This window comes from Ammospiza nelsoni, chromosome 6 (assembly GCF_027579445.1).
Source record: "Ammospiza nelsoni isolate bAmmNel1 chromosome 6, bAmmNel1.pri, whole genome shotgun sequence".
NCBI lineage: Eukaryota > Metazoa > Chordata > Aves > Passeriformes > Passerellidae > Ammospiza > Ammospiza nelsoni.
The window spans coordinates 31,506,620-31,531,641 of NC_080638.1; the positions used below are offsets into that span (position 1 = coordinate 31,506,620).

The following is a 25,022-nucleotide window of genomic DNA, read 5'->3' on the forward strand; positions in this document are numbered from 1 at the left end:
CCTGATCACAGCACAGCCAGTGATGCTTTTAGTGGCCTTGAGCAAGTCACACATTCTCTAAGTCTGTAAGGTGAGTAAACAGTTCTGTGGTTTGCAGTCATGTTGTGAATACTTCAAAAGTGCTTTGAAGACAGAGAAAGCTGAGCAGCTGTAATACACATTGATCTTCCCACTGTTTAGATTGCTACCTGTTCTCCTAACATTCTGAACAGTCTGAGCCCAGCTATTTGTAACTCTTACATCATTTCCAAGTGAGTTACAGGAATAAGTACTTACTGTACTATTGCTTTGTAATCAAGCCACTGAGTGGGCTTATCATTCTCTTAAAAAAAGGAAGTGAACATTTCACAGTGTTTTGGGCTGTGGACACTCCTGTGCTTGGCCATTGGTTCCTCCAAACTGATGAGAAGGTGAGGTGAATTAGGACGGCACACGTGGCCTACACTTCTTCAGTACCATGTATGTTGTTCAGAGGCTTTTATTATTAGGTCACTTTAATTAACCTAAACAAAAGACAGGTTTTCCCTAAGTTCAGAGTTAACTATGGCCCCACATATAGAAAGAACAGCACTTGCTTTTAAAGTCAGTCTTTGAAGAGATGAAAGAAGAAGAATGTTCAATCTCTGCTTCACCAGATTTTTGAAAGCCAATGTCATCATTCCTTCAAGTCTTTGGTGAGGTTTCATTTGTCCTTTCTATAGATTTGATGTATTTCTTGAAGTCTCACCAGTAGTGCTGGGTAAAGCAGCATCATGTAAAGTATCTTTCAAGGCAGTGTTCCTCACTCGTATGGGCTGCAGGGCAGGATTGGTTCCTTCCCAAACTAAATTAGTTTGATCCTTTTGATCTGAAACACACAGTAAAGACAAGACACCTCAATGACGATATTTCTGAATGAAATTGCAAAGTTGCCATTTCCTTCAGCAAACAACCACTTGGAAACAAATACAAAAATACAATAATACAAAAAACAAATCAAGGTAATAAGTTCACTATGAACTAATGGTACAAATCTGCTGAAAATGGATTGATGTGCATGTAATGATCCTCTTTTTTATGCATGTCTGGTTGTCCTTCTAGTTACCAGTGTCCAAACGCTCCTTCTCATTCTGGCTGGCAAACTTTCTGATGTGCTCTAGAGCCAAACTTTAGACTGGTCAAGGCCCCTTTACCATTCTTTGCCAGAGCTCTCCAAAGGCCAGCATGTATTTGCTGAGAATACTGTACTTGCCAGGGTACTTGCACCACCCTAATTTTCCAATAAAACTGATTTTTCATAGCCAGTACCCATGAACAGAGAATGGGATGTGCAAGAAGATAGACATTCTCTACTACAGCTCATGTTTGACAATTCAAACACATTTTCTAGAGTTAAAGAGAGCACATCTAATAGCAATATGTTTTCTAACTAACAGCAAATAGCCTTGGATTCAGAGAGAATATTATGGCTCCACTTTACATGCTTTATTAATACCTAGGCTGAGATCAGAGCCTGCTCCCAACCAGTATAATCTGCTCCTCTTCTAGTCTTAGACCTCTGTCATTGACAGACTGTAAAGTGCTTTGGGATGAAGCAGTCTCTTAGTAAATAAAGGACATTATATGACTGTGATTAGACACTTTATGTAGAAAACAGGCTGTTGTTTGTGAGAGGAAATATTTAAAACCAAAATGAAAGCCTTCCTGAGCAACCTGCAAGGTGACGAACACAAACTGAGAAACACACACGGTTACCAGGACCAAAATATCCGAGGTACCAAGCAGCAGTCAGATCATGTCATGTCCTCAGGTTTGCTGCTATTAACTGTGCTGCAAGGCATCTCAGGCCTATTCAAATATATATTTCTCTTCCACTCTCTGCAGGTGACCCACTGAGACAAGCTCCATCATAGCATAAGTGCCTGAAGGACTCTGCAGAATGGCCAGCTTCTACCTGGGCTGATTCCTACTGTGCTGTACCAAAGCTTGAATAAAGTCAATAAACCTGAAAGGAGGAAAGTAAAAGGCAGGATATTTTACAGTAAGAAGCCATGATTAACAGAGGTGATATTGTAGAAAAACCACAAGGCTTATTACACAGGTTGTCAAAGTAAGTTGTGTCTCAGTTTTCCTCTTGCTCTTTAGCCCGATTTGTTAACTATACCAAAAAGGAACTACACTAGAAAAGAGCTGCTCCTATAGCTGTCCTGGTATAACCATACTGACAATGATGATAACTCTCATTTCCCATATTCCTCAAGGGAAATATGCTACACTGACAGAAGCACCTCTAAGACTGTTTAAAACAGCTTTGGTATTTACTGCAAGACACCTAAAGCACTACCCAACTGTACTTAATATAAAGCTGGCTTGACAACCCCAAAAATGTATAGGGAGTCCTTCTGTGAATTTACTGGGAGAGAATAAGTGAAGTTTTCTATACTCCATCTAGCTTTGGTAGAGGGCTGACAGCAAATGTATCTGAGAACCTATTTCAATAAAAAGATAGGATAAGAAAGCAATTCTTTACAAAGAAACAGCTCATCATGAGCCTCTGAGAAGTCTATATTCTCATCCTATTCAAACAAACAAACAAACAAACAAACAAATCCTCAAGCCCTACTCTCTAAGCAAGGGAACAGAAAATACCACCTGTCTTCAAGGACAATCCAGACATTCCATAGTCATGACATACTAGGCTTATGAACATTGTCATTCTTAGTGCATAGAAGATAACAAAAAATAGTTTTGTGGTGTCATATTAGCCAACTACATTTCTGAGCTTTAGATAGCCCAGTAAATGTGCATTTTCAATATGCTGTCTCTTTTTGCTTACTTGTTTGTTTCTGTTAAACCATGATGTTTAAAACAAATCACAGGAATCTTGGAAGTCTGTTTAACACCACTGGATTTGAACAGCATCACTCAGGAATTCCAGGCCAAATGAGTCTCAGGTTTTGTAAAGTGGATGACCATAGTTTTTAACTACAAGAATACCATAGCTTTGTTCTAGTTTTCAGTAAGGTCCATTTTCTACCAAACAGGGTTTGTATAGGAAGGTATGTATGATACCACCCATCCATAATCACAAATTATAAAACATAACACAGTTTTTTTTCTGGAATAACTGCTGGTTACTAACAGGTGCTGAACAGTTCCCATTGATTTTGTGTGGAATAGCAATACCCAGTTGTATCTGCACCTGAAGCAGGCCTATGTGCTACATAAAACTGCTTAGATTTCTACACAGCCTCTGATTTGATCTTTTGTTATCTTCTCCAAGTGATTCAACTTGGAGAAGTGGCCTGATTATATCATTATAAGCAAGGACATGTAACCCTTTCATGGGGCTAGAAGCCATTGCAAAGTTATTTGTACTGAACACATGCAAATCAGCTTCAGTTTGAGGTAGTCTGGGGGAAGTCTGGGGGGATTTCCCTGCTTTATGTAATCATTGCTGCTTCTTAGCTTCCTCTCTTCACATAGCCAGGAGACATAGGCGTGACACTGCTTGGTAGTTTCTCAAACTCAATTTGAAAGCAAATGTCATGTGCTCAGTGACCTACAGCAGTCCTATGGCTTTCAGTAAATCCTCAGCTGCTGCTGCAATCACATCTGGAATGAAGGAGGCCTGAAGGAGAAGTAGGGGAATAACGCTACAGACTTCATTTGCTGGCATACTTTGACAATGGTCAGCAGCCAGGAGGATCTGTGTGCTATCCCTCAGCTCTTACTCTGGCCTAGCCAGAGCCCTGATTTCTCAATCCTCAATCCGCACAGAGTGAGGCACCTTATATGTGGTGAGTGCTGTCAGTTCGCTCTCCAGACTGTGGGGCACTCACAAGGCCCCTGCACACCAGGCTGCAAGCACACAGAACTGGCTGCCCTCACCTCCCCATGAGGAGGTGAGGAACAACACTCACACCATCTGCTCAGGAGTCTCCAGGCCCACCAAAGATATTCACACTGAAATCACAGGCTGGACAGGTAGAAGCTTCAAGGCAAGTAAGAGAAACCCTCTATCCCTTAGCAGCCCACAGAGAGTTGTGACACCCAGGTAAGCCTGCTCAGGGCTCTGCTGGGTATCACTCCCCACAATGTCTATCATGCTGTACACATTGTGGTGTTATGATTCCAAACTGGAAGATTTATAATTCAGCAACTATTCAGATTCTGAGAAACACACTTACTGAAAACCACTAAGCTAAGGGAAATAGGACAGGTGAAGTAAGCCTGGTGGCACTGAGGAGGAAGGAAATCTCCCTGCAGTGTGCTGATAAGAGTGTGCTTCATATATACAGTGTTCAATCTGGACAATCTGCAACTGGGAAAACACAGGCTAGCTGAAGGAAATTCAGCTTTGGGCCCTAGGGACTGAATTAGTCTGTTAAAATGCTTTGTTGGTTTTATTTATCACTGCTTAATTAGGATGCTTGACCAACACACTGGAAAGATAGTAACTGTTAAATATTCAACAAGCTGACCTTTCAGTTACAATATTGCAATTCTGAATAAAGTTCATGGAAAGTTTGTCCTTCCTAGGTACTCCAACAAAGCCAAAGGGAACTAGACTGGGCCAAAAAAATAAAAAAGCAAGAAAAAAGTAGGGCAGTACTGTGGAGACTTGCTTCAAAATCCAAGTCTTGCTATGGGCTCATTGAATGATCTCAGACAAGTTGTTTCCTGCCCTGTGCTTCAATTTTTTCCATCTGTAAAAAGAGTACAACAATGTTGATCTTCCTTGTAAATCACTGAGATGAATAGCTAAAAAAGCGGTAATATATTATTAATTACTTATTATTTCTGAGGAAGAAAAAGCAAAGAGAAGAAGTCATCAATCTTTCAAGGTTTTCTCAATCCTCAAAAAAAAAAAAAAAAGCACAACAGAATGTGAATTTCACACAACAGAAACTTTTGGCAAATTACCTTTAAGAAGAAATAGTGGGTACACAATTAAAAGACAATTTAAAGTGAGCAGACACTCAGGAAAACGCTCCAGATGGTGAAATGAGTTAGGCTGCAGAGCAGGCTCCCACAGGAAGAGATGAAACCGCCATTGTTTGAGACATGTGAAACTGAATTCCTCAAAGTGCTGGTATATACAATACAAGGAATCATTCTACACTGTCTCAAAGTACAGTGGCACTGTGATGACTTGAGAGAACTGTACCTTCCATTTCTTCAATTTTAAGAGAGAAATGACTCTCTCTGACTATGGAGAGCTGCAGACTCATTTATCAATACAGTATCTGAGGAACATCTTCTGAGGGGTAACTACACTGTGTTTTTGCAGGAGATGGATTCATCAACCCGTAACAGATCTTTCACATTCCTAATTCTGATGTCTGAACGTGGTATGTTGAGGGGAAAGAAAGCCCCCCATTCTCTGGGAATTACAATGTGCATCCTACTATTTATTTCCTTTATTACAATCTAAAGAGAAACTGAGTGGCTTGATTTTTACAGGCAGTGGTTTGCAGAAGAAATACCATTATTTTAATGGGAACCAAATGAGCAATCATTACATAAATGGCATTATGAGACACGGAACTAATGCTGAAATGTTAAATGCTTGGGTGAAACTCATCAAGATGGGAACTGACAGCAGCGTGCTGGAACATTGGGGTTTCTCCACACTCAAGATACTTCTGCAAACATTCCCCAGTGCTGTTTATGCTAGTTCAGCTCCTCTGGAGGTAGCTCTGGAAGGCATCTGACTTCTTCTGTTGTTACTGGCTTAAAATCTTAAGACCATCTCTGAAATCCAAATTCAGAGCTTTGGGCCAGTTTTATTGATAGAACTTGGTTAACTGCTTGGAGCGGGTAGAGTAAGAAAACTTTTTAAAAGGAGCTGGAATTAGAGTTTTAATATCTTCATTTCCTCTTGGTCTCATACCTGCTGGTAGACAAAAACATGCTGTGAATTGATTCATTGGGCAGATGAGCACTAGTGATCCTGTTTTACTCTATTCACTTGGGCAGGACAGCCATGGAGTGCTCCTGATGCCTTCTCAGCTCCTTGGGCAGGAGAGCTGGTGCCAGGAGCAGCAGGATGTGCAGCCCAGCATGCCTTGCCTGCCCCCTCCACCAAGGGCTGGCACTGCCCGCACTTCCTCCACCCCGTTGCTGGCCAGGGACTCAGCAATTTCCTCAGGAATGAATCATGAACAAAAAACCAAACAACAGCTACTTAAGAAGGTTTCGTCTCCCTCTGGAACTGTCCTGAGCAGTATCATATTCCTGACAGTTTATTCTTCAAGAATTTAGTCATCTAAGGTTACAGTGACTCATGTGATGAACCTTCTGCCCATTTCCTGGAAAGAGTCTTGCATGGTTCTCTACACCTCGTGCCATTTTCCTTCAGGGTCTCAGTTCTCACTTCATTTTCATATAGTTCAGCTTTCCTTCAATTTTGGGGTGGAGGAAGAAAGCAAAAATTTCTTGAGTGTACTCATATTTACAATGTAGCCAGAAAGCAGTGTGGTGAAAGAAACATCTGGAAAATAAAGATGGATTCTGAACCAGAGAATTTCTTTTGGAAGTAGTTGCCTCTTGGGCTGAAATCTGGTTAGAAGGAGCTGCTCTATAAAGTGCTGTGTGGTCCAATATGATCATGAATTTATCAGGGCTGTACCCTGTAAAATATTTGAGGGCTCTTTCAGATCATTGCTTGGGTAGGTGTGACTCACCCTGGGCAAATGCCACTGATGACAACCACCCTGACACAAAATATTGAATGAATTGTGCTGGATGGGTACCAAAGTAACCATTTTATATACTTGGGCCAATCTGAAAGAAACTTCTGTGCAGAAAACAACTGCTTCCTTTCCCTGATGGAAGTTCAAAAGCTGCTCACAAAGAGCTTGAAGGATACTTCAGCAAACTCTGATCTAAGTGGGGTTGTGCTGTGCCTACAGCAGACAGCTGCCTGGACATCAGCGATGCCCAGGCCATCTCTTATAACCCATACAGAAGTGATACTGCTGCATGTTTATATTACAGCTAAAGCAGGGAGTGGGGTTTAGTGTTCTTGATAAAATATCCAGAAACATGTGAGAGTCTGAGAGCATCAACTTAATTTCCAAAGCGTGAAACAGCTCAGCAGCAGCGCCAGTGCACACGAGAGATCAACTCCTTCTACACCTAAGGGGACAGAGAAAGCATCCTGACTTACACTAACTTGCAGCAGAGATAGTTAAGGAATTTGCAGATCTGTCTGACAGGCCCAACATGTCCAGTGTTCTTACAGGATGATTTCAGTGCTCAGTTATACCAGTGTACCTGGCATGTGTGCTGGTGTGTGTGTACGTATATGTATGTGTGTATATATATATATACACACACACATACACACACACACACACACATCAGTACATATACACTGACACGCATCAGAAGTCTGTTCCCTCTAAAGGGATATAGTGCCAGGCCAAAGCTGGCCTGACATTCTTCTTTTTTTAAAAAAAGTAAACTTCTACAAGCCCTGATTCCAACAGAAATGTTTCCATGATTTATTTTAAGAAGAGAACATTCCCCTGCAGTGCTCACCACAACCCAAACATTGCAGCACTGTGCAAGAGCATGAGAATCAGAGAGGAAACTTAAGAATCTATTTTCACTGCTTCAGAAGAGAAATAAAAAGAGCAAACAAACAGGAAAAACAGTGAAAAATAGATTTTATTTTAGTGGTGTCTGTAGTGTTATCTGCAATATAGCTAAGGAGAGTAGACTTGAAGCGTGCAGGCATTTCTATTGATTTCTGCAAGACATGACTAAATGTGTGATGGGCACTTGTGGGAGCCATCTACATTGTAAAAAAAAAAAAAATTATTTTTCTTGGGTTCACCCTTCCTTCTCCTCACACCTTACCTTTCACATCTGAGAAACTGAACAGTAGACTAGAAGAAATTGCCTCACTGTTTTCAAATCTGGAAAATAATTCAAAGCATGGGCAAGCTATGCAGAGAACAAATTCCTCACTGGTGGGAGAGCACTTAGATCTTGAAAGTAATGGGAAGAGTCCTTCCTCTAAATATCTGGAGCCCTCTATTGTACAGAAAGAGGCACCAGCCCTCAGTGCTACTGTTTGTTTCTTTGCTCAAATTCGCAACAACCAGCAAGACTTAGAAGGAAAAGAAGGGGCATATGTTAAGAGAAAGAACAAATGAACAAGAACAAGTTCCTGCCATAACTACTGGCTGCAAGCACACATGCATGCAGACATGCACACACAGCACACAGGGCCTCAGTCTGAAAGATCTGTGTACTGAAGACAGAGAAAAAAAGTGAGTGAAGCCTGCTCAAAAGGAACCATAAAGACTGATCTTGTGGCAGATTAGTGATTGCACCAGAAAGTTTTTGGAAGCCGTAAACAGGAAATGGTTAAGTAAAAGCAGGTGGAGCATGCTGATTGCAGGAACAATGCAGGAAATTGCTGAGTGTCTGAATGGATGCAAAAAATCTGCTCTTTTGCTCAGATCTTGGCAGTCACTGTAGGCCTACTCCACCTTCTCCTGGTCTTCCCTCTCTACCTTTGTCTTCCCAAGCTACAGTCTCAAAGCCTGCAAACACCTTTTGCTTGAGTAATCTGCCCTTCTTGAAATTTGAAACCAGTTCAGGAGAGTTGGGAGGTTCTGCTTGGAAGGCAAGAAACAAGAAGGACTCACCTAGTTCAGCAAGAATGAGTCACAAGTACTCAGCAGTACCCACTGCCTGCCAGGAGTTTCAGGTCTGAGGAGCCTGAACAGCATCTCTGGCTACTGCCCCAAGTGCTGAATTCCCAAGTGTATTTAGTAGAAGAGTCAATCAGAGAAACATTACTCCTCTGGCCCCTTCCATTCAAGGGGGCTCCCAAAGCCCTAAGCTGTAGGGATCATCCTCCATCTCCACTGAATCACAGTCCCTTCTGGGAGAGAGCACTGCAGCTGTTTAATAGCTCACAGCAACAGCACACAAGCAGATGGAAAAGAAAGTGAAATGTGCAAGAGGCATTTTTTCCACTTTCCTTCTAACCTTTCCTCTCTCCTCCTCATCCACAGCCATTTGTGCCAATTCCAGACTACTCCAGATGTGTCACCAGTCTGCAGAGGCTTGGCTCTGGAGATAGGGGCCTGCTTGCCAACTGCAGCCTTCCCAGTGCTTTCAGACCCAAGGGTCAAGTTCCTGCTGCCACACTCTCATCCCTGGCTGTGCTGCCAGATGTGCTGCAGGATGAAGTGCAGACATGCTGGTAAGGAACAATTCTGCTTTCTTCTAGAAGAGTATGATGCTGATATAAAATTGCTTAACATACACAAGACACTCTTGCCTTCAAAGTATACTAAAAGTCACATTAATGCTGTGAGAAAAGTGAAGAAGTACATGGATTAGTTTGAATCATTTTGATCTTGTCTACATCTTGAGTATTGGATGGTAAAGCTCTGTTGGCAAACTCTCACTTAGATATTTCTCCTCCTCTCTACACATACATTTAAAAAAATCTGTTTCTTCTTGTATTCTGAGTAAAGAATGGCAAATGAGCAACCATGGAGTTACAACTGCACAAACAAAAAGATTTTTCTGGCAGAAAAATCTTGCAAGAAAATCCTACTCTTTTTTGACATTGTTATTTTGGCAAAATTTACCAGGTGTTACTGGGAGTTCAAACTTTTACTGCCTTTTCTGTATCTTTTAAAACAGAGAGTTACTCTATACAACATAACACTTTTAAAGTTCAAACTCTTAAATCCTAGTCTAGACAGGACCTTTGGGAGTAAGGTTTAAATTCGCCCTGAGCAATCTCCCATATCCCACACTTCTGCCCAGGCCAAACCTTCCTGGGAATGTCCTGAGAACAGTGGTGATCAGAGACCAGCACTCCATACTGCTGCCCCCATGGGAGGAAAGAGGTGGCACTGCCAAGGAAAAGTTGGTATGACACCTTCTGCAAGTGCCACCACACTTGTTTAGGTTGCCATGGGACAGAAGTGGACAGAGAGGATGTGTGCTATCAGCTTCAGGTGGATGGCAGGTCAACTTCAGGTAGTTAAACCTGGGCACTGACTTCCAGGAGAAAACAATCTGTGATTCATACAATTCTAAGAAATGGAGAGAAAATAATTGGAATGGGCTGAAAAAAAATTAAGCAGGTGCCTCTTTCCTGCTCCTTTCACAGTTTCAGCTTTCCTGCATCCTTACTCACACTTTTTTGCACTTAAGTTGTTGAGAAAATTAGCAGGAATGAGGTTCCTGGTATAATTACAGTTTGCTGAGAAAATCACAGCCCACAGCAGTGATTCCTTTAGTGCCAGAGACAGATGTTGCTGAAGTCTAATCACAGGCTTCCCACTAACCAGCCCTGAGTCTAATCTGTCATCAGCTGAGAGGCCGCTGGCTCCCGCCATGCGTGTGAACCCCAGCTGCTGAGCTGGATCCTCTCCCCTCAAGCAGAGCCAGGCAGTGCCAGAAGGAGGGCATGTTTCCATTCACTCCCCGCCCTCAGTTACAGAGATACCACAACTTCAATGTGCTGCTTATCTCTCCTCCAGGCCTAGTATCAAAGCCTTGCTGGAAAGGGCTCAAGTGGTTGTTTTCAACTTACAGTGTGTAGTGACTGCAGTTCAAAAATACAATTTGAGATAAGTTGAAGGAGAGGCTTTGTAAGAATGGCCTGTAGCTAATTTGTCCTTCCAAAATGTGTGGCATTTTCTGCCTCCTAAGAGGACAAGGCTGCGCTCAGTGATGGGTCACATAACCTCCAGATGTTGATAACAACAAGATCCAAAAGTGGATGAGTGCTGATGAGCACAGAAATAGGAGGAAGAGAGCAAAGCAGAACTGGGCATATTGAAAAAGGTCAGGAAAGGGCATACATGCAAGAGGGGATTGAACAAATCTCTCCTACGTGTTACAGGCATATGACATTGCCACTAAATGTTTTGTATCTGACATCCAAAGAGCATTGGGCCACTAAGAGCACCAGGCCATATCTTTGAACTTCTCTATTGTGGTGAAAGAATCTCAAAAATCAACAGATCCCATCAGTGCCCCTGTGCAGGCAAAACTCACCGTGGTACTGGATTAACATCTTTAGATTGGATTCTGGTCGTGGAAGGAAACTGGCTGAAGGAGTCTATTTCAAAGGCACATTGCTGCAGCATTCAGAACCAGTGAGAACTGGGAAAGTCCTTAGGCTGGTAAGGGCTTCCAGCATCTGTAAAGTTAACAAGGGCCCTGAAGTAACAGGGGAGATGGTAGGTGGAGAGGCATAGATTAAACAGCTGTGTTTTGCATAAGGAGCTCTTAAGCAAGGCATAGGGGAACTGAGTTGGTCATCATTTCTGGTCAGGAGCAAAAGCATATTAAACGAGTTGACTTTCTGAAACAGCCTGTGGCAACTCAATTTCTTTGTGTTTAGCTTTTTCTGAATCTGCACACGGTAGCTGGGCACACACTATAATAATACTCAGCAGATCTCTGCAGTAAAGGTGTGCAGGGCACCATCTCAGCCACTGACAGATTGAGGGAAACAAAGTGTTGCATGATGTGTCAGAGAGGGGGAAGAAGTGACTCATACGGGAAGAAAAACAAAGCAAAGATGAACATGGAGCATAAGAGAAGTGGCAGACTGTTGGCTGTAAATCAGTTTTCTTGCACTCACAAGGGTGGGTATTATGGTGAGAGAAGCTGTACTTGACAGTAATGGAAGTTCAGGGAAGTTTGATTAAGATTAAATGGCAGTCACATGCCAGCTCAGAAAAGAGGCCTTAAGACTAAAATCAAAGACTGGAAGTGACTAAGTAGGTCAGAAGCTGTGAGCAGTGAGCTGCACAGATTAAGTGGGACTTGGAGCAACTGAGTTAGCTCTGCTAAGTGATAACAACACAATGGCACCAAGTTTAACAAATCTGACTCTGAGATCACCTTCAAGGCCTTGATAGCAAATCAGAGATTGCTGAGTCCTAGCTGTATCTTCATCAGAGCAAATGCTGTATCGGTTTTAACAAGAGATCTGTTTTACAGTCACTTTTTGACCCTGCCAAGCTTCCTGTAAATAGAGTGCTGTTTTGTCTGAACAGGATTTCTTCTCGAGGAGCTGGGAAAAATGAACTGACTAATAGAAACCGTGAGACCAAGAAGGGCTGCTGCTGCAGGTTGAAAAGACAGATGCAATGGATAAACTTCTTTTAACTCCTCAATTCAGCAAGTCTTTGATTCGAGAGCTTTGTTCACATTCAAGGCATCCGGAAGAGAACAGTCACCTTGTATTTTTGTACCTGATGAGAAAACTCCAGATTGTATGTGTGCATTGGGACAATTCAATGTGTGTCTATTCCAACTTCAAAGAGGCTTTCAGTGCTCTTTGAGATGTAGGGTGTGAGGAAGGGTGAGAACTGCTAATGCTAGCCCCATCCTCATTAAATCTTTGCCCTCTCCAGAGCAAGCATGCAAGTGGAGAGAATAGATGATATGCATGAGCAACTGAGCATCTGTGATCTCATGACCTTTGACTGTTGTATTATGGGAAATGTATTCTCTGGTTGCTATGCTTTTCTAATTCATTTGTATTTTCCTTCAGTGACTCCCTTGTATTTTCTTTGGTGCTCCTGCGTAACGGTTTCAAGGAACCACAGATATCTCCAAGTTAAGCATGCATACAATGGCTTTAATTAAATGTTTGTGGGTATCCCACAGTAAAGCAGGGGAAAGGGAAAGCAAACAGTTCTGTACTTACTTGTACCTATCCCTTCTGAGCCCTGGCTTGGGTGGAAGTATCAGCACGATTGCCATTAAAGCCTATTTTCTAAGCTATTGTGAAATGAAGGGCATCAGGTCCTGCTGCTCTGCATGCAAGCACTTCAGGCATTTCACTCTCATAAAAAAGCTACAGGTCACCTGTGAAAGGTACAATGCTAAGATATTTTAGATTAGGCTCGAGGAAATAAAAAATAAACTAAGGGAGGCACTTCTTTGCTCCACTTACAAAAATTGAAGACTAAGATTAAAAATATCCTTAACCATTCCTTAAAATACACTAAGATGCTATCAGAAGAGTAGCATAAAAACAAAGATTTTGGTCTTCTTTGATATTCTGATATTACTATTTTCTGTTCTCTGTGCCATTAGCACAATCTGACTCTTGACGCCACCCTCTAGAATGAAATAATAATAACTATTGTTATTGTTATTATTTTATATGGGAATCTTCGCTTCTTTTATAAGCAGTTAGCTACATTTTTCTTATGTATAGAAGAAAGCTGTGAAGAAATTTGTTTCCATTTCAGGCATTTAAAATAAATATACATGAGGCAAATGACATTTGGAAGGGGAACTTTCATCACGCAAAGATGGAGGAATACGAGAAATAAGAGATGGGATACAAAAGTTATTGCTTAGTTCTTTGAGTTAAATACCACACAATTTCACAGCACATTAAGTGTTTAGAGGAAGAATCTTTCTTTCTCTTGTATGATATGGAATAGTCAGCAGTATCTGCAAAGATAACTACTAGGTCTAACACTAACAATTATTGCTAATATTTAGCATTAGTAAAGAGTACTTTTCTTGAGCTTTTCAATGACTGACGTCACTATTAGTTCAGAGTTGATGCAAACTAATGTAAAACTGCTTTAGCAGAGCTGTACATATTTTATTGCAAATCCGTCCACCCTTTTTAGTGGCTCTCAGAGACAACATACATCAGAAAATTCAAGAATAATTGCAAGGGTAAAAATAAAAAATTAAGGCCAGTTTGATAGAGAATAAAGAACCCATGCTTCTAACATTGATTTTGGTTATTTCCCCACACTGAGACCAGAGGCATTACCAGTTTTTGCAGTCTGACATGCTGGATTTGGGCAGAAGTTGAGCAGAGCAGGGGCTGGGTTAGGTTTGCTGGAGCTAGAGCAGCAGTGACTTTTTAGGAGGGAACAGAAAGCATGGGTTGTTTCCCTCACGTAGCAAGGCACAAACAACAACAGGGTTATCTGAGAAGATTGAGAACTGCTGACATTAGAAACAGGAACTGGCATCTGCAAAGTTGAGTAGGAGGGGGATGACAAAGCAAAGGAGGAAATGAGAAGGCCAGGGAAGATCTAAAATTGTGAGCAGCTAACAAACGCTGACAAATCCTTGTTTCCTCAAGGGTATGATCCTGAGCACATTCAGACCAACTTGAAGATTCCTACCAGGATTTTTGGGATACTCTAAGTGAAGATTTCTACTCTTTGCCTCTCTCTTTAGCTGTAGTCTGTTTCCACTGCATCTTCAGAAAATGCCTCTCAAAAATACACCTAATTTTGATGACGGCTGACAGTAAAAAAGGTTTATTCTGAAAGTTGTATGAAGAAAGATCTACACTTCCCCCTCCTTCACTTCTGCCATGTCAGTCTGATGCCTGTATTCCAGTTTGCATGGCCAGTGACCTGTAGCAAGGATGCAGGGCAGAGCTGCACAGAAGGCACACAGCTTGGCCTTTTCTGGGTTTCCATTCTGATCATGGAGGGGTTTGATTTTTGTTGTTTGGTATTCTGAATTATTTACTCAAGCTGTCCTGAGCACTCTACTTACTCTATGTAAAACAAGACCTGGCAGATTCTCAGGTTTATTAGCTCCACTGCCCCATCAGCTTAATTTTTATTCATTGCCTTAGACTTTTCTGTATGTCACATATTTTTTGCTTAGTACTGTTTACATCTCACCTGTCAGTCTTCACTGTTGCTTCTCTGTTTCCTACTACATCACAACTGTGAAACTCTCACATCAAAACCCAAGTTACTCTTTTGTTTTCCATCCTATCAGGTACTCCAAGGACTACTTCTGCCCTTCTCCTCTAGTGGTAACAGCTTATCTACATCACCAAGGCTAAGGCTAGGAAAATCCATGCCTGATTTTCTCCCAGGGCTGAATTTTTATGGACAGTAATTAGTTAATGTTTTCACCACACAGGTCCCAAAAAACCCACACTAATTAAGGTCCATAGGGATATTGGTGTAGTAATCTTGGGCAATCATAAGTACATTTAGGCTTCTCTGGTTCTTCAGGTTTCATTTCCCTTTAGAAAGTTGTATCTACGTTAATTCACCAAATATGTAAAAAACTTGAAGTTAAAGATCAAAGTTCAGTGCAATCCTTCTACTCTGTGACCTAAGCAGTGCAGTTTACTGACAAATGCTCCCCCAAGTTATTTGTGATAAGGAGAGGGAATTGAAAGAGAAGAAAATAGTGACTGGTGATTTCTTTACAAATTCTTTTTATTAGCTTGTTCTAAAAGTAGTTTGGTTCCCCTCAACACACAAAAAAATTCCTATTCCTGACATAAAAGCAGTTACAAATGATTTAGCAGAGCTTTCTGTACACTGTGAATGCAGTGCTCACACTACCTGTCACCCCATCAACACTCCAAACAGACTGAGAAAGAAGAAGAAGAGTTGCAAAATGAGTATAAATACTCTGCATGGAGCCAGCAAGACAGCAAAGTCACAATGGTGGAAAGGAGAATGTCAGAAGTTAATCCCAGGTGTAATACCTCAGAAGTCAGATACACCGTTGTGAGAGGTGCTATTCAGTTAATATTTATGTTTTGTTTTCACTCTGTGAACTTTAAGGCAGACCTCAGCCAGTGAAAGCTGAATTCTCTGTAGATGCCTTGCACTACTCTTGTTGTGTTTCCAAGTTTCCTATTCAATAGCACATTTTTTCCCTTGTTTTCAAATGCTTGCTGGAGTCTTAAGACATTTTAAACCTAACAATAAAACACCTGCATTTTATTAAGACTTGAGACTTAAGTTCCACCTCCCTCAATTTTACTGAAATGTTTCCATTAGACGGTTTAACCCTTTCATAGTCAGTTTTGCTGTCAAAATGAAGCTACGTGTCTGCTACATATAGCCAAATTCCACACTCCTGTACTGTATTTGGAGGAAAAGAAAACCAGCCCTGAGGCACACCCAGAGAGCTCCGTCCTGTGCTGACTGGCAAAGGGTGCAGAACCACAGCTGCAGAGGCACAACAGCCCTGGAATGACATGTCTGCTGGTAAAACTTAAAACTGAAATGTTCTTACCAACCATTTTTGTTTCAAAAAATTTTTGAATTGTGTCATAGAACTTCATTCAACTAAATGGGAGAACTTACTATTGTCTGTGTCCCTTCCCTTTTGTCATTCCAATGTCTTAAATGAGAAACAGAGCAGCACTATAGAGTGATTTTTGTGCCTCTATGTCCAATAATGTCATTATTCCTATATTCAATTAGAAAAATGGCAGCACGTGAAGTAATTGCCCAAATTCATGCAGCAGTTTAGCAAAAAGAGCTGATAAATTAAATTGTCAATGCACTAAGCAACTGTGTTGTTACCCAATTAACTTACCTTTCTGATAAGCAGTTATTTCTAAGTCCACACACATCACAAAGCACTGCAGTGCAAAGAGCATCAGCTGCTGGCTATTTTACCAAATATGATCAGGTCTCTGAAGGCAGGAGAGAGAGTAACTTAATGCAACTAGACAGGGACTGAGGATCTGTACATCGTGAGTTCTGATTCCATTTCTGTTGCTATTTATGTGTCTATGGGCATGTAACTTTAGTTCTTTATGACTCAGCTTCCCATCTAGGCAAGAGGGAGAGTAATTCTTCACAGCCAGCAGGTGAATCAAGAGGTCATAGATTTCTGAGATGATTCTGAGTCAGTCATTCATCTTAGGACTTAAGTGGCACACCTATACAGGGCTAATTGGACTAATATGCATCAGACCTGCATGGAAATCACAGATTCAGAGGTTTGGAGACACTCAAATACCATGGCTATACAGCCATACAAATTCCTAGGATAACCAGGTAAGTAAAGAGAAAATTAGTTGCTACCCTGTATATTTACCAATGTAATTCATTTAATTGGTGGTTATTATTTACACTGTCTGAGGTATTAGATACTGTTCTGATTTATACCAACACATCTCTGCAATACTGATACAGGAAATATAATCACATACCCTGGCAGTCATAAAGAAAAAAGTACAAAGTTTGTGCTGACCTTGTAAACAAATAATTTCCACTCATTCATACCTACCAGTACATGATTTCAAATCTGTGTAGGTATCAGTAATCATTGGAAATGGCTTTTATCCCCATGGCAGAGATAGTTTTAGGACATAAGCCTATTGCTACTGCATATAATGTCATATGATGTGGGGATCCAGCAGCCTGGCACATGCAGCAGTGAAAGTCATGTGGTGTGAGAGTAGCAAACAGCCCCTACACCCTCATGCCAGCTCTGACCACAGACCAGGAGTGCACACTTGTGTTCCCACTGAGGAGCACACCTTGCCTTGCCTGCTATTAGGGAAGACAAAGGCTGAGCATAATTTATAAAGATAATCTAGCATGGAATTTTTCACATTTGAGTTATGACTCATAAGATTTTTACTTTTCCATTGAGTGTAAACATGCATAAATAATCATTCTGAATTGATTTTAAATGTAGAGGTAAACAGCCTTTCAAAGTCTCTCTTTAACCGAATTGGGGTAAATCTCACATTTGTTCGAGTTTACACCCTTTAACTAGCATTAGCAAGCTGTGATTTATATTGCTGTGTAAATCACATCTGCTCATAAGCTGTGGTTTGAAAACATTGCACATCTGGGGTGTCAAATGTGTGCAAATTAGAGAATTATATGACATTACCAGACACTTGCATGCAAATGTAAGCAATGTAAGCTTCATTTTTTGTGTAGCATTTGAAGTCATGTTATTACGTGGTGTAAACTACAATCATCTACTCTCTACTTAGACAGCAATCCAAACAGAGACTGGTAATCCCTTTGCAATCATGTTCACAGAGCCACATACTCAGGTACCCTGTCGAGAATGTAAGTTACAAACTGTTATGTGCCCTGAAGCATGCTTATGGCCCTTCTTTATAGGTGGCCTGCTCACCATACTCATTACTTTTGAGTAAATTAAGAGCAGGGTTTCATATTTTGTAGTTGTGCTTGTTAATAAAAGAATCAGCAATCTGGAAAAACAGAGGTTTTCCAGCTTTACTTCCATCATTCTTTTAGAAGTCAGTACCAGACTGATCACAGCCAGCACTTTCTAATCCAGGATCTGGAGGCAGGGGTGGGGAGCTGGTATAATCAATCTCTTTCAACACTGTGAAGGGGGTTGTCCCCTGTGCTGTATTTTTCTTCGTCTGAGTATCTCAAAAGACAGCGTCAGCAAGACTTTCCTCCTTCTATTTCATAGAATTGCTCCTATTTTCACCTCTTTTTATGTAAGTACTTTTAAAATCTAGTAATAGTAATATTCTGCTTTAAATTACAAGTTGATTTCTTTTCAGTCTTGACTGCATTTTTCTTTAGACAAATACTTGTACAGAATTTTCATCAGAGGACCTAACATTACTTATAAGCACCTTTAATGAAGCCCAACAAAACAATTATGCAAAAGCTGTTATCATCTTTATATTTCATAATAAATTATAGATAAATGAATAATGAATACATGACTCAGTCAAGGTTGTACTGTGAATCAATGATAGCAGTTGGAAATGTATCCCAGGAACTTTGACATCCACACTTCTGCTGAAACTACGTGCCCTGAAAACACCAGGACTCTCTCAGACCCATTGTGCCCCACCAACATTTCTCTCATATCAATGAAGCCTTTTTAGGCTATGAAAATTTAAGGAAAGGAAAAAGAATGCAAATCAGTGTCTGATAGTACATTGTTCTCCCCTCTGAAACTAAAAGACTTTTTCTTGGTTTATTTTTTTCTTGCAGTAGATATTGGCAGGCTGAAAGTTGAAATAAAATAGGAAAAAATAACAAGCATATTTTGAGTGATTACTCAACTGGGGTCCTTTGTGACAGGAAATGCAGCTGCGTGACTAATGGGCCTGACTTTCTCTTGGCTTCCTTCCCCCTTCAAAGATCTTGTTTATTGCCCTAGCCAACTTTTTTTTTTTTTTTTTTTTTTTTTTTTTTTTTTTAAATTGCTAGAAGCTAGAATTTTCCAGGAAAAAAAAAAATCTTTGCAAGGGGAAGGGGCAAAGGCAGTAAATCTTAAAAAGATCAAGGGCTGCAGAGCTCTCTCTCATCTACTCCTTGAGGCTCTTGAGTCACGTCATATCTTCCCCGTTCTGCCCTGAACATGTGTCTAGCAGATCTTTCTGCTTTGCTGAGGGGAGGGAGTATGTGAATCACATTTATAGCATTTAACCCTGGAATTCATAAAGGAAGGACTAATTCCATTAAGGAAACCAGGGGCCTCCTTAGCCTTTTGCATGTTGTCTTTTTTATTATTTTTCCTCGCTCTCTCCTTAGCAGTTGTGTGCCCATACCCCATAATGACATGGCTGTTAAGTGTGAGCTATTGAGACTTGACACAGCACAGTCCCATTAGTGAGGGGCCATGGAGTTTTAAATGCTGTTTGCATTTGGCCTGCTTTGTAAGTCTGCTGTGTTGAGCTTTCTGGGTAACAGCAGATAGGCCAGGACCTGAACGTCCCCTGAAGTGGAAAAGGAACTGTGCATCCAAGCTCCATGGCAGGTCCTTAACCCTATGGCTCAGTGCAAGGAAGCCCTGAGCTCCCTCTCAGTATGGGAGGGTGTTGGTTGGATAGAGTGGTTGTGGGAGCAGGGCCCTGCCATCCTTTGGTGGTGCTGAGCCCTGTGTGGGGGCACAGTGGGCTGACTGAGCTCTCTGAGCTCTGAAGTGCTCCCACAGTCTCAAAAAAGCCAACACGGCATTTAGTGGCCTGAGGGTGGGCACTGGGGCAGGAGCAGCTGCAGTGCCAGCACCAGCCCTGCCACAGAGGCAACAGGTACAGCTTCAGACTAGTAGTGGTGGGTTTAGTCCTGCAAGGAGGTTAAAACTCAACCAGACAGGTAAACAACAGCCTCAAAGAACATGATCTACAAGAAATGGGAGCCATTCTTTAGCCTTTTCTTAAGACCCTTTTCTTTGGAAAGCTGGAGTATCAAGTCATTGAAGGAGAGTTTGAGGGCTACTCTGTAATCTGCAATGCTGGCAAGGTTTCCTGTGCCTGTAGCAGAGGCTAAAAAAGGAGGTGAATATATTCATTACCATAAACTGCACAGAGGAACCATCACAATATGGGTATGATAAAAAAAGAGATGGAACCTTTGCTTATGAACAGACCTAAAAGAATTGAATACATGTGTACAGAGAGATCATTTTCCACTACCTAGAAGAGGAAAAATCTCTGGGGAAGTAGCTGATGCCAAATATTTTCTTATATTTCATGTGTCAGCAGGGTCTGGCAGAATCCCTTAAAAAACAGAGCATGCATTTTGTGCAAATTGAGAATCACAATTCTAGTGATTTAGATTGCTTCACCAAACTAGAGACATTTCTCCAAAAATACAGCAGATGTTTGATGATATACCAAGTTTTCAGCATTTAAACAGATCAGATAATGTTAAGATCAGCAGAAAACAACTAACAATAACACAGTAAAAATCAGATCTTCAGATCTGTTCTGAAAAACTTAAGCTGGGTTAGACAAAAAAAAAGTTAATTTCTACCAAGTGCTCTAAAATCCTGGCCAAGCTATACAGCAAAGTTACAGAGGCGCTAGACTGGGTGCAGAGGTGGCGGTCACCAGGACTGCTGGAATGGGAGATGTGTGTGTAACCTGGCTGCATGACCTGAGAACACCGAGGCACTGCTGCAAAAATACTGGCTTTGACTTAGACTTTGACTACAAAGTTTAACAATTCCAGAGACTGAAGGATAATGGGGATGCAGCCCTGAGGTATCTTAAAACTACAGGAGACAGAGTCATCCCCAAAAAAGAACTAGCCTAATCCTCCTGCAGCTATATGGTCAAAACTGGAGATCACTAATTTCTGTGCAATGAATGCTAACAAAAGCTGAGTGTCAGTACATTCTGATAAAAAAAGAGAAGGATTTGGCACTTGTTTGTGAATGTAAAAAGTTTCCTGTCCTCTCTTTTTGTCTTTTATGAGAAGACTGTTTTAGAAAACTGACCATAACCCGCTTACTGCAATTGCCAAAATGGCCCGGCAAAGCCCCCTCTCCTCATGCATACATGGATTTATTTGCTTCAGTTATAAATTTATGATTTGTAGATTGGGAGGGATTTGGTAGGTTCAAAACTAATCCCTTGAGCATTTGATGAAAAAGCAATGATGCAAAGTCCAGAGCTAGACTTTGTATGTGATGATTTGCTTAAAAATTTTTGCTTGTGATGGTGATAAGACCCAGTGGAAAGTATATGAGCCTGTCACTGAGAATATTCTCAACTTTGTTGCTGACTTTGGGTGGAGTATGCCTACTGTATCCTGGCTAGGAAAAATTACATAACCTCTCTTGATGCTTATTTTTACTTCCCTGAGGTAATCTTACTACAAGGTAGTACAACTAAACAGGCAGCACAGTATATCAAGCTTATCACTACACATCCTGTACCTGCTAAGGTAAACTAGATCTGACAATGTGGCAGGAATAAGTGTGAGATGCCTTCAGCAGAATAAGATTTAGCTCTACCACTCTAGTTCTATTACTCTTAATCAATGAGCTAGTAGGAAGTAGTGCCAGAAAAAATTTGTTACTTCTCTAAATAATGTGGAATTAGGCTGTGATCTGATTTTGGGTCTATTATATCAATGTATCAAGGTGGAACATATGAAGTCAGTCAACCACTGACATTTTGCTTTACCAAAAAACCCCGAAACAAAAATGCATACTATTTTCACTCCTGCAGTCTTTCAATTCCCTGACACCTCCAAGGGTGTCATCAAAATCATGGAGGTCTTGAAGAAGAGTAAAGTAACAGCCAAGGCACAAAAAAACTTAGAATAACGTAACTTGCCTCCCTGAGGACTGTAGCTGTGATATTCCAGTATCAGAGACGTAAGAACAACTGCCCAGTCCTCAGGATTCACTGAGCACAGTCTATGTGAAGTTGGTTGTAACTACTTGCAGTTGCATATCAGCACAACTTGTCTGAATTTTGTCTTGGAAAATTCAGTGACTTTAGGACTTATGACACTAAAAGTCTGAGAATCTGACTGAGGTGCTACAAAGTTATCATTTTATTATGAACAGCTGGATGAAACCAGATGCATAATAAAGCAAATTCTTCATAGCCAGCCTAAGCACTGGATGTGCAATGATGACAACTGCATTTCAGCCCAGAGGTGGCTGCATTTGAGCCATAAGGAAATAATCAATTTATAAACAAACTTCTCAAGCACTTTGAGATAAAAACACTACACAGAATCAATTTAATTCACTCTTCTTATGTGACAAACTCATGTTATTCATGTTATTGTTTTCTTGGTTTTGCTACACCAATCACACTGCAATTCCAAATGTCATCACTCTGTGCTGGAACAGCAGTCTGACACGTTCAAAAAAACTTGCAGAATAAAAAAACTTGTGATGGAAATTGCTCCCGTGTGTGCAGCCTGCTCATACTCAGAAAGTGTTCATGTTCCATTTCTTTGTCTAGTTAACAAGAGGTATGTGAGTATGGTTTTGAGTTCTGAGCACACTTTACCCACTAGGAGCCTGTTCTGGGCACTGTGTTCTGGAGCATGACATCTGCCTTGCATTCAGGCTCCTGGCTGCCTTAATTTCTGCTCTGATGCTCTCCTGACCCTGGAAAATCTCACCTCATCAGCAGAAACAACCAAACTGCATCTCAACAGTTTCAAATTATGAGACAGTTTGTAGATTTTCTCTCCCCTTTTGTTCAATCCTGCGAAAACAACTAAAAGGAGTGTGCTACCCAGGCGATCAAAAGGACTGCACTGCCTTTGACCTGGGGAGTATTACCGAAACTAGACGTCAGATGAACTCTAAATTAGGCATCTGCTAACTACCGTAGCTTCACCCAAACTTAACTTGTTACACAATGGCCACATGGCCTCCTGTGCCTTTGTTTCTTCACCTGTAACATGCAAACAGAAACACAGTCGTGCAGCAAGGAGTATTTAGAGTTCATTTGGCATTCCTGAAGACTTTGGAGATTCTTAGATGGACAGCGCAGTATGAACAGATTCCAGGTGATACTGTATCTTTCTCATGGTGACCCCCTCATGCTGTTGGTATTGTGCTCTCACATTCCTGAGTTAAGCTTGCTTGAGGGATTTGATTTCACTTGGGCTTAAAATCTTTGTTTGACTCCTCAGAGAGGATGCTGGAATACACGGTAAAGCACAGCAAATCTCACATGTCCAGAAACTTCCACTCTCAAACCCCTGCTAACCACTTCCACCTCACCTTCCCCACCTTTTAGAATATACTCAGCCAAGGATAGTGGGAACAATTTAATGCATGCATGTCTTGCATACCCTGCAACCCTGTGCATTGTGAAGGTCAGACAGAGCATTCTCTGCCACAGCAAACAATTTTGTGTAGATGAGAAGCTTTGCTTTAGAGAAAAAAACCCCACTACTATATGCCCATGTGTTTGCAGATTTACAAGAAAAAGCAGAATTTCTGGCTCTTGATAGTGAGGCATAGTTACAAGTCTGGATACACATTTTGCTTCAGGAACTGAGTTTTATCTATGTGCCTTCAAGAGGCCTTGTAAGTACAACATCATCTTTGTTTTTCCATCTTTAAAGCTGCAATTATAATATTCTCCTATAATAGAAGGGGTTAGAAATGTTAATTTCTAGAACTTTTAACAAATGTTAAATATCTGTTGTTTTGATCCTATTCCATTACAAAGAAGCCCTGCAATTCTTCCATCCTCTCCTGTTAAAAAGATTGTCTTCTCTTGCAGCCTGTAAATTATTTAATTAAATTGTACAGGCTAGTTGTATGAGCCAACCTCTTTTATACAACTCCATTTTGTTGTTACAGAGTGGAGGAAGATGTGCATTTAGACAGCAAGTAACTATTTTGTGAGTAAAAGTGAGGGACATGATGACAAAAGGTTTCCATAAATAACTCCTTCCCCTCTGTGCTCTGGGGGCAGCTCTGTCTGTGATAGCTCCTCTTTGACAGCGTGTCTAGCACAGAACAACTCACGATCAAAAAGTATCAGCAGGTGTGAAAAGCACACCCACACAAGTGTCAGGTCCTCAAGCATAATCCATGTAGCTGTTGAATTTCCCACTTTGCAGCAATGATTCAGCTTGGTGATGGCAATGTGAATGCTCAGGAGAGGAAAGACAGTAATATCAGTATTTACAACAGCAGCTCATTAACAAAGACATTAATGAGCATTTGCATTAAGGTGGCATGTTTCAGGTCTAGTCAGTGGCTGTCCATAAGGATCTCAGTGCTGGAGCACCTCCTACACAGGGCAGAGAACTGGGGGCTGGAGGTTGGGGGTATTCCTTATGGAGCGGGGGCTCACAATGAGGGCGATGTACATCTGCCAGTGTCCAGGAGCTGAGGGCAGCTGGGGAGCCCCACTGGCTGCTGTACAAGAACTGGGGTCACAGCTTGCCTGGAGGCATGGGCTTCTCCTGCCAGCACTGTCCTTCATCTGTCCCCCTGAAAGTCACGCTCGGCCACACGTTACAGCTCCGAGAGACAGCGGCTCCCTTCAACACACGCTCACACATAGCTAATGGAACTGGAATTATTGCAGCAGTTTGGGAAAGGGAAAATCTATAATGCCAGGCTGGATAAAACATTTAGACAGTGTTGGCTTGATGTGGGCAGAACTCCTGCCAGATGAAGCATTTGCACCTGGAAATCCGTGAGGCAGAGGCCTGGCCCTGGAGCATCTGTGCTGCCCCCAGCGAGGCAGCCGCTCGCTCACACGTACTCCGACTCCCAGGAGGCCGGGGCCCAGGGCTCCTCGAGGAGGTCAGTTTTTATATAGCAAAGCAAACAGTTGAGCTAATCAAGAAATTTTTTTCTTTTCTTTTCTGAGGCTCTTGGCATCCAGCCCTGTTACTTGCAATCTTTAATTTGTACTGTGGCTTCCTTTTCCCTGCTGCCTTCTCACTCAGTCCAATTTTCCCACACACTTATTTCCTAACTCTACCTCTATCGAGGTCTTCATTTAGTTTGGACCCAAATTTATCTCAATCCTACACAAAGTTGATGTTACC

General features: G+C 41.4%; 1 protein-coding gene across 3 annotated transcripts in view; it reads right to left on the reverse strand.

Annotated features, from left to right (window-relative positions):
- Positions 1-468: 468 nt before the first annotated feature.
- Positions 469-25,022, reverse strand: part of RAD51B (RAD51 paralog B) — a 356,726-nt gene continuing 332,172 nt past the window's right edge. Inside the window, exons 11-12 of one of the 3 annotated variants that reach the window (XR_009418616.1) lie at positions 11,026-11,170; positions 771-847 (exon numbers count right to left, since the gene is read on the reverse strand). Coding sequence is in view for 1 of the 3 variants with exons in the window: in XM_059474510.1 (XP_059330493.1) it covers positions 696-847 (152 nt within the window). In the remaining 2 variants the exon portion in view is untranslated. Of the gene's footprint in view, positions 848-11,025; positions 11,171-25,022 lie in introns of all 3 variants that reach the window. The other 2 variants (XM_059474510.1, XR_009418617.1) reach the window with 2 other exon arrangements.